General features: G+C 47.4%; 1 protein-coding gene across 3 annotated transcripts in view; it reads right to left on the bottom strand.

The window, feature by feature from the left end:
• Window positions 1-2710, bottom strand: part of ABCD2 (ATP binding cassette subfamily D member 2) — a 35426-nt gene extending 32716 nt beyond the window's left edge. For all 3 annotated transcript variants that reach the window (XM_018552523.1, XM_018552521.1, XM_018552522.1), the window contains exon 1: window positions 1761-2710. In XM_018552523.1, coding sequence (XP_018408025.1) covers window positions 1761-2672 — 912 coding nt within the window. In that variant the 5' untranslated portion in view covers window positions 2673-2710. The remainder of the gene's footprint in view (window positions 1-1760) is intronic.
• Window positions 2711-10699: the final 7989 nt, after the last annotated feature.

Here is a 10699-nt window from a genome sequence, read left to right on the forward strand (position 1 = left end):
CCACAAACCCGCCCCCCCCCCCCCCCCCCCGGTAACGGTAATTCTGCCACTCACTCCAAGCTATAGAGGGACTACAAATCTTGCCAATATATTATACAGCAATGCAGAATAATACCATCAGCTATAAAGGATTTGAAATCCCAGCAATGCGTTATACAGCAATGCAAAATAATACCATCAGCTTGAAAGGACTAGAAATGCCAGCAATGCAACAGGCTATAGAGGGATGCAAATCCCAGCAATGCATTATATATTAATACAGAATAATATGAAGGGACATACTCTGTGCTGCCCGTGTGCCAGCCTGATGTCTCCAGCAGAGTATATCAGGAGGGCTGTGTGTTGTCTCAGGAGGCTGTGCAGGGTCTCAGGAGGCATTGCAGGGTTTCAGAAGGCTTTGAGGGGTCTCAGGAAGCTGCCCGGCGTCATAGGAGGCAGTACGGGGTCCCGGTTGGTCTCAGGTGACGGATTTGCAGGAAGAAGGAGATTTCGGCCGTCGCTGTAGGCAGGCACTGAGATTCACAGGAAGGCTGCCAGAACCTTCCTGGGGAGCTTGGCAGCCTTCAAGTGAATGGTGGCGCCTGTTTACAGTGCCAGCTTCCATTAACAAATTTAAAGGGCCAATACTGGCGCTTAGTATCGAGGCGTTTACACGAGTATGAGTAAAAATGCCCAGTATTGGCACCGATACTGGTATCGGTGCATCCCTGCTAGATAGGTAGATAATAAACAAAGAGATAGATAACAGAGAGATAGATAGAGAGATAGATAGATAGATACATAATAGAGAGATAGATGGATAGGTGATGGATAGGTGATGGATATTGATAGATAGATAGATAGATAGATAGATAGATAGATAGATAGATAGATAGATAGATAGATAGATATGCAAAGTAGCCTTTGCAATACCCTGAACTCTTTTGTGGTTCATAATTTACAACTGTGGTCAAACAGATAACACCCCCTTTACTTTCAGTCCATTTGATGTCAAGAGGGAATGAGATAGGGATTGTACATAGTGAGTAAGGAAAATGTAAAGGGGGGACGTGCTGCCCAATATCACTTGGAAGCTGGGTACACAGTTAGGAAATCAGGGATGCCTCTAGCTTCATGCCTGCTCCAGAAGTGTGCAGTGCTCAGGTCTATGTGACAGCGAAAGGGGTGCCAACAGAATCCAACCCACATCTAGTATAGGGGGTCCCCTAACTTCCAGAGGGCCCTTGTGATGCTGAACAAATGGTATGCCCACCCTTGTTACATAGTGAGATAGAGAGAGAGATAGGGAGGGGGGAGAAAGAGAGAGGGAGGGAGAGGCTGTAATCATACCCTCCTCTCCCGGGTGAATAGATGTCATGATTTGGTCCTCCAGCCCCATTTGTTATAAAACATATCTGGTGCACAGAGTGCTTTAGGTGTATTATATAATACACGGCTACGATCATTAGCCATGCACATGAATATGCATTTGATTGAAGCGGATGTGTTTATATAGCAGATATCATACAGGTCTCTGTGTAGTAAACAATATTTGTAAATACCGGCTGGATGATATCCTCGGCCAGCCCTATAAAATGACAAACAAAATGACAGCAGTGGCATACGCTAAGCCAAGCGTGCCTTTTGTCCGAGCGGTACATGGCTTTCTAGACAGTTTTAAATTTCTATTGGATAATACGAGGTGGGGGGGATGGGATGAGATCAGCATGACAATAGCAGCATCTTGCCGGGGCCTCTCACATTTCCCTCATTGATCTTACCTTGTGACCCTGGTAGAAGGCAATTTCTTCTACATTGGCTATTATCCTGGAGTGGACATAGCGCAGGTAACCCTTGCGGTGGGCTTCTTCGGCCACCAGCTTGCCGAATTTGGGCGAGCATGCTTTGAGCACCTTGGCTGTGGCGTAAACCACCAGGCCAGCCAGCAGGGTAGGCCCCAGGGGATTAGCTCCTCTTGATCTGGCAGTCTGGATGAGAGTATAAGATGTCAGCACCACATCTAGTATAGGTTTGGTCAGATTGGAATACAAATGTGCTATGGACTGCGAGAACATCATGATATCATCGGTCAGGGACTGATCAGGGTTGGCAAGCCTTCCGTCCATGTTGATGACTTTATAATAAGTCTGATCGGCGAAGTAGGTCTGGTAGGCATGGTCCACCAGGCGGGTGCGCAGGGCCAGGGCCAGCTTGCACTCCAGGTAGCGTATCGCGCTATTTACAAAAGTGGCCGGGATGGCGATGAGGAGCCATTTCATCAGCTGGATCAGGAAGCTTCGGGGCTCCTTTTCCACGATGCTTTTCACGATCTTACCGTCCAAGCCGGCCACATACACTGACAGAAACGTCCTGGAGACCAAAGCCAGCGAGTGCACCGATAGCAGCGCCAGCTCCTTGCTCAGCAGCCGGGGGAAGAGGATCTTCCTGAGCTCCAGCAGCTGCCGGTAGAATTCCGCATTGATGGCGGGGGAGGTGGGCGAGCTGCAGCCCCCATCCTGGCTCCGGTGCGGGTGCCTGCACGGGCTCTTGCCGTCCTTTCTGCGGAGCAGCCTGCATAGGATGGGGTATAAAGTCTTCAGTCCGTACGCTGCGGCCAGCAGGAGGGCAGCCTTCTTCACGGCTGCCTCCTTGTTCCATTTCACCCGCTCGGCTGCCTGCAGAAGATGTGACATGTCTCCCCTGTGAGATACTATCAGCGCTCGCTGTTCTCCCCTCCCCCCCTCTGCCCTAAGCCGCTGTGCGGAGCTGTCCCCGGCAATGCGGGAATGTGGCTGGAAGAACGAGCATAGTGACACATCCACAACGAGAGCGGAACGTCTGCCCTGCACGGGGAGCTCGCAGAGGATGCACCGCTGGCCCCGCCCCTTCTAGCGTCTCACTGGCTGCAGAGGGATGAAGCTGCACCCGGCCACTGTCCTCCACACCACACTGGTACCCCGCTGCTGAGCACAGGGGTGGCCCCTCACATCACCAAAGGGCCACACATAATATTCACTCATGAAAGTTGTCAGAGGCTGCAGACACGCAACACAATTGAATCATAAATTAAAAAGTCGGACCTTTTAGGTACCAAGACACCGTCCAATTCAAATGAGAAATGGTGAAGCCTGCTGTGGAGGGTGAGCCTGCTGTGGAGGGTGAGCCTGCTGTGGAGGGTGGGGCCCGCCCCCGCCCTTGCCATAATATGCACAGGTTACTTGCCCAATTCACACCAGCCACTGTGCAAAACACACTAGGCCATCCCTATGTCTGGGTCAGCCAGGAGAAGGGGGCCGAAATGTGAGGCTCCATTCACACATAGTGGTAGCGCGCAAACATTGCAAATGTTAACGCGCAAATTCTGCACATTTGCAGCTATTACTATAGCCGGAATGGGTGGAATCCACCCATAAAAACGCGCTTGTAGTATTTGGCGGGACAGCCGCAATAATCTTAACAATGCACAACAGCATGCAAATGTTTAGCACGGTTCCACACTAATCCATATGGCCGAATACGCACGGAAATCCGCTCATGTGTGAATTGAGCCTCAGCTGGGTGGAAGGCAGCCGGCGGACAAGCACGTGGGAGGCAGTGGGCACTCAAGATGTAAGCCGAATAGGTGGAGCTGCCCACCCTACGAAATGCCTCATTATGGCGGCTGGTGTGCAGTGCCGCAAAACAAACGACAAACGCACTCAACAATTTGTTACCAGTTGTACAGTAAGGTGCACACGAAATGGGCTTTGAACAGTAGAACAGTAGAAAGGCATCATGGCACACTCACAAACTAGCATGTAAAACAACTTGTCTCACCACTAAGGACAATGACAGAGGTTTGGATACACGTCTTCTGCAAAGGATGTGTAAGCCGCACTGCCGCGCCAAGGCACCTCTTATAGTGCGGTCCTAACTCTAAACTATGAGAGTCTCCATCTTGGAGCACATGGGGGCAGAAGATATCAAATTGGGTGCAGGCCTGTCAGGAGGACGCCCCACCTCCTTAAAGGTACAGAAACACACAAGGGATCCCGCACATCCCATTGGCAGCTGAGAAACCCCATGCGTCGCTGCACCAAATCGGTAAAGCAAAACAAACGACAAACGCACTCAACAATTTGTTACCAGTTATACAGTAAGGTGCACACGAAATGGGCTTTGAACAGTAGAACAGTAGAAAGGCATCATGGCACACTCACAAACCAGCATGTAAAACAACATGTAAAACAACATGCTGGTTGTTTTACAACTGAGCCCCATCCATGATAAGGCCGATTGCCTCAGACAGCGTGGATCGGTCACCGCTGACGGAGAGCACCCTTGTCCAGGAAGGGTGCTTTACTCCAGCAGTGACCGATCTACGCTGTCAGTGATCACCTCATCCACTGCCAACATCTCCTCCACTAATTCTTATAGGTCCCCCATCATTCTGTTTGATCATTGGGGTGCCTTTGATTACAGAAACCCTTGGCTTGCACACAGGAGCTATATGATCCTCAGCACCCGGCTCCATTCCCAGCACACTGCAGATGCTGAGGCAGTGGTGTATCTTGGTTTTGTGCTGCCCTAGGCAAGACTAAACCCGAGCACCCTCCCCATCCATAATCTAAACTAGTCCCACCCCTTCCTGTTTAAGATATTTTGCATAACCTGTCGGTTGCGGGATACAGCGTGCACGTTGTATCTAGATTCCGAGAGGTTGTGCTATCAACGTAGCGGAACGCTCTAGTTCTACCTTTGCAATAGCCACCTTCTCTATTCCTGGCTTGATTGGCTCCCTAGTTCTGCAGCTGCAACACCGATCTTCTGCCTTAATATGCTGGCCCCTCTAATTCTGCCTTGGCCGCTGGGCTCTGTATCTCGCCCCGCTTTAGAGACATAACCCTGAATGGAGTTTATAGGCTGCACTTCCTCGGACTCACCACCACGGAGGTGTCGATGAGCATGATGACCATCAGGATCTTACCCCTGGGGATCCTGCGGAAGCTTCTCCGCTGCCAGAAGTCAGAAATTTGGGTGCCGGTTTCCCATGGAGGTCCGAACTGCCAGTGCATCTGGACGAAGGTCACACACACCAATACATTGCACAGCACATTGACCAGGAAGAGGAAGGAGCTGCAGCATACATGTAGAAGTAGGCGGCATAGGTGGACACGTTGATCGCCCAGTCAAAGAAGCACCAGGTCCAGGAGTACTGGCAGTAATTTATGAATAATTTATAATATCATTTTTCTTTTTTCTCTCTCACCTAACTGGTTTGGGGGCAGAATTTTTTGGCGCCCCCTGGAAAGTGCCTCCCTAGGCAAATGCCTAGTTTGCCTTGCAGTAGATACACCCCTGTGCTGAGGAAGACCTGAGAGGACACAAGATATAAAAACCGCTAGAAGGTAGGAACAGTTGTTTTGGCAGAAGAGGCTTGGCGTGTCTATTCTGCCAAAAAGGTCTACTCACTAGCAGCTTTTTGTTTTATATCCACTTTACCAATTTTGTTTTGAGTATGCAGGACACCAGTTGGTTTTAATACGTGCACATGAGTTACTTCGTCCTTGGCACCCGTCTCCATTCCCAGCATATTACAGATACTGGAAAGGACCTGGGGTAGTACACTGCACAGCACATGTGCCGTACAGCAGAGTATTGTAGAATAACCCCAATTGTATTCCTGAGGAAGAAGTCTATATCTGAGAAATGCGTAGCGAATGATCTCTAATCCTCCACCTGTTCAGCAAAACATGTATTATTAGCAATTTTTTTGTAAAATATAAAAGACGAGGTCACGTCAGGTCAGGTAAATAGACACCAAACACGTCAAGCCTTAACATTGCATGCGCCAGTGAAATAGCAAAAACTACCATACCTAAAATTGGCCATAGGCGACACTTTAAAAGCTTTTACCGCTCATCAGTTTAGTGTTAACAGTAATTCATGGCCTTAAATGCAGGGGCGTATCTGCCGCGAGGCAAACAAGGCGTTTGCCTCGGGCGGCAGATTCCGGCAGGGCGGCAAATCTACCGGCCCGCGGACCAATTGCGGCCCGCAGCCAGCTCACAAGTCAGGTAAGGGGGTATTATTTTATATGTACAGGGGTTGTTTTTTTTTTACGTGTACGGGGGGGGCGGCAGAAGTGTATTAGGCTACACTCACGCCTCTCTCTTTAGGTGCAATTAGGGATTTCTGCGTCAGAAACTTGCGTTTTCCTGCAGCAGAAATCCATGAATTGGCGTTTACAAGTGGCAGCTGTCACCTAAGTTAATGATCAGGTGACAGCAGTTGCATGTAAACGCCTGCACACCGCATGTAATGATACGTGATATGATTACATTCGGTTAGGAATCAATCACTCTCCCTGGACGCTAAAAAAATAAAATATTTTTTTATAGGTGACTTTAATTCTTTGAAACTTTTTTTTAAACACTTAAACTAACAAGGCCTCTCTATGATAGCACAGATACAATGAAAGGTCCTCTTTATGGAGACATCAGGGGTCTATTAGACCCTAAAGAAGCTGAATAAACACGGATAGTGCCTTACCAGCTTCTTCTCTGACTACAGCAGCCAGAGAAATGACACACTGAAACCGGAAGTGATGTAATTCACATCACTTCCGCTTTCAGTGATCAGAGGAGAGATCAGCAAATGGATCTGAGTTGATCTTCCTCTGATCTCAGTGCAGAGACCCGCCGTGCCGGTCCCAGACCCCCACGGGGGACAGCTGAGCTGAAACAGCAGCATCAGCGGAGGGGGAGGGGCCTACACTCCCATGCACCATACAAGTGATCAGGCAGTTCTATGTATGTAACAGCAGTCACTGGCTGTTTTAAGTGGTAAAAGCACACATGAGCAGGGGGAATAAATGCTGTTTATTTATGGCAACCCACTGCCAAGAGCGTGCTGTCCGTTCATTTATATACAACAGCCAGATGGCAAGCAGTTAATATATCAACTAGGGATGCACCACTACTAATACCGTGTTTCTCCGAAAATAAGACACTGTCTTATTTTCTTTTTTGCACGAAAAAAACCTTGGCATCGAAAGGGTTAAAATTCAGTTTATGTGCAGCTACCCCGAAAGTAAGACCTAGTGGATTTCTGTAATATAAGACCTACCACTGAACTAGGTCTTATTTTCGGGGTAGGTCTTATATTACAGAAATCAATGAAGATAGCGCTAGGTCTTACTTTCGGGGTAGGTCTTACTTTCGGGGAAACACGGTACTTGTACTCATGAAAAACAGTGCCGGTTGGGCTGCCCATCTCCTCCTTCCCATGACCGACACAGCACTGGACAGCCCCACACCTGTCTGTACAGCCCTGGAGAGCCCAGCGCCTGGCACCCACCAGTACAGCATTGGTGATACCCAAACGCAACCCTGGTGGACCTAAATGCAGCACTGGCGACACCCAAACGCAGCCCTGGTGAGACCTAAATGCAGCACTGGCGACACCCAAATGCAGCCCTGGTGAGACCCAAATGCAGCCCTGGTGAGACCTAAATGCAGCCCTGGCGACACCCAAATGCAGCCCTGGTGAGACCCAAATGCAGCCCTGGTGGACCTAAATGCAGCCCTGGCGGACCTAAATGCAGCCCTGGCGGACCTAAATGCAGTCCTGGCGACACCCAAATGCAGCCCTGGTTAGACCCAAATGCAGCCCTAGTGGACCTAAATGCAGCACTGGCGACACCCAAATGCAGCCCTGGTGAGACCCAAATGCAGCCCTAGTGGACCTAAATGCAGCACTGGCGACACCCAAATGCAGCCCTGGTGAGACCCAAATGCAGCCCTGGTGAGACCCAAATGCAGCCTTGGAGAAAACCACATGGAAATGAAAAGAAAAATTAAAAAAATTATTTAAAAAAAGTGAAAACTAGCCCCCCGCCCCCCACACACCCACACAGGTATTATTAGACATGTGCAAAGACTAAAAATTCATTTCAGATGAAATGAACGAAAACTAAAAACGTTTTCATTCGTTTCATCAAATAAAACAAATTTTATGCTATTTTGGATTCAGCCATTGGCGTGTTCTGGAGGCAGGGCGCATGACGTTATAGAACACCGCACGTGTTGGGCGGCGTCTATATCGGCATGTGACGTCACCTGACGCCATGCATGCATGGCGTCAGGTGACGTCATGCTCCCCGCCTCCAAGATGGTGGCACGCATTCGCAGAACGCGTTGGTGGCCAACATGGCTGCCGCACATTCTCAAACAAATTATTATGTGCCTGAATACATTTTTCGGATATTCGGGCAAATTGTAATTCATTCATTTTACAAGTAGTCTGGGTTTTGTGTTCTGTTATCTATTTTTGCTTTTCTAGATACACTTACTTGAAGAAAAAGGTCGGCATGACAACCTGAAACTTTATTTTTATAGATACTATTTTAGTTTGACATTTATTGTTTAGTTGTTTGCTTTCTGTTGTTTTATTTAATAAGAATACTTATATTGTGCCTATAAGTTTAATACCTTTAAATAAAAGTTTTATTTTTATCATACTTTTTAATATGTTTCTTTGGGCTTAACAAAATGGGAGTCTTTATTGGGAAAATGGGTGTGGTTACTGAGGGGTGTGGTTACGGAGGGGTGTGGTCACTGAGGGGCGCTGCAAAGCTTTCTCGCACAGGGCGCCCAAAGGCCTAAGGCCGGCCTTGGTCTTGGAGACCCCTGATGTCTCCATAGAGAGGACCTGTCACTGTAATTTTATACCACATAGCGGGCTTCTTAGGCCCCTATGTAATAACAATAAAGTTAAGTGTAAAAATATATTTTTTTTTAATTAAAGTTAAAAAAAAATTAGTCACACAAAAAAAACCCCACAATTTTTTTTAAACTCCCCCACCCCCACATACACGAGCAAACATGAGTCGGGTACGCCTACGTGCGAAAACGACGATTGCGCCAATTATGTTACATATCATTGCGAATGCCAGAGCGTGCGCAATAATTCTAGGGCCATCAATCACTGATAACACTAAATTGATGAGCGGTAAAAGCTTTTAAAGCGTCACCTATGGCCAATTTTGGGTGTGGTCGTTGTTTGACATTTTGCTGGCGTGCGCAATTTTAAATCTTGACGTGTTTGGTGCCTATTTAAGCGACATGACTCCGACTTTTATATTTGACCAAAAATTGGGTAATAATAATTGTTTCATAACATAATAAAGGGAAAACTTATTTTTTTAACTACCTGCTGTCCGGCCGTTGTAATTAAACGGCCGGACAGCGGCTTCTTGAGGGCGGGTGGGCATCTTTAGACGTCCTATTCCGCTCCGCTCGTGCCCGCCGCTAGGCGGCGTGCACGGGCGGGAAACCGGCTTTGAATGTAAACAGCCAGCGATGGCTGTTTACATACAAGCGTTCGGGCGTCTGTAGAGACGCCCGATCGCTTGTAATATCTGGTCGGGTGTGCGGGCCCCCCCTCCATCGCCGCCGCTGCTGGCGATCCCGAGCTCCGCTGTGCCCGGTGTATTACATCACTTCCTGCATTCAGTGTCACTTTCCGGAACAGAAACCGGAGAGAAGCTGGTGAAGCAGGTCTCTGCTTCATCAGCTTCTCTGGGGGTCCCTAGGTGACATTAGGGGTCTTAAGACCCCTGATGTCTCCATAAAGAGGACCTGTCACTGCAAATTGGCTATCACATAGGGAGCTTGCTTGCTCCCTTTGTGATAGCAATAAAGTTCAGTGAAGAAAAAAAAAGGTTTAAAAAAATTTGTTACAAAAAACATTAAAAATCACATATCAAAGCAATAAAAAAAATTAAAGTCCCCCGGCCCCACATGCACACGCAAACATGCGTCAAGCCCACCTACGTTCGAAAACGACGATTACATCCATTGCGCCGCACATGTTACATATCGCCGCGAATGTCGGAATGAGAGCAATAATTCTAGGGTCATCAATCACTGATACCAATAAATTGATGAGCGGTAAAAGCTTTTAAAGCGTCGGCTATGGTCAATTTTGAGTATGGTAGTTTTTTGCGATTTAAAGGGTGCGCGCAATTTTAAAGCTTGACATGTTTGGTGTCTATTTACCCGACGTGACCCCGTCTTTTATATTTTACAAAAAAATTGTGTAATAATAAATGTTTTATAACATAATGTAGGGAGAACAGGTTTTTTTTCAAAATGTTTGGTACTTTTTTTATTATACAGTAAAAAAAACAAAAACCTGTAGTGGTGATTAAATACCACCAAAAGAAAGCTCTATCTGTCCCCCAAAAATGGTATAAAATTCATTTCAGTACAGCGTTGCATGACGAAATAAATGTCAGTCAAAGTACCACAGCGCTGAATACTGAAAAATGGCCTGGCCTGGCCACGAGAAAAAAAATGGCCTGGCCACGAGAAATTTCTCGTGGTCAGCAGGGTCACCAGAAAACTAGTGTGGAAGATTTCCTATCTGTTACTATTCTGACGAAAACCAAAAATCTGGGATTTTCTTTTAGTTTCAGTGATAACGGTCACCAGGACAAACAGAGGGAATGAATCTCCCTAACGTGGACACAGACAGCAATAAAAACCCTGATCTTTGTTCTAATCCCTCTCCACCCCATCCAAAACTAAACAATAACGTTTTGGCTTCAGTTGCATTTTAATATTAGAATCCATTACAAAGAAAAGCTTTTCCTTACTGGCTTCAGCCAAAACAGAATCTGGCGCAGTTGCTCATGGCAACCAATCAGCTCTCTTTAGCTTGTTCAGTTAAGCTTTGA

Source organism: Nanorana parkeri, unplaced genomic scaffold (genome assembly GCF_000935625.1).
Source record: "Nanorana parkeri isolate BGI_ZX_2015 unplaced genomic scaffold, ASM93562v1 scaffold90, whole genome shotgun sequence".
Taxonomy (NCBI): Eukaryota; Metazoa; Chordata; class Amphibia; order Anura; family Dicroglossidae; genus Nanorana; species Nanorana parkeri.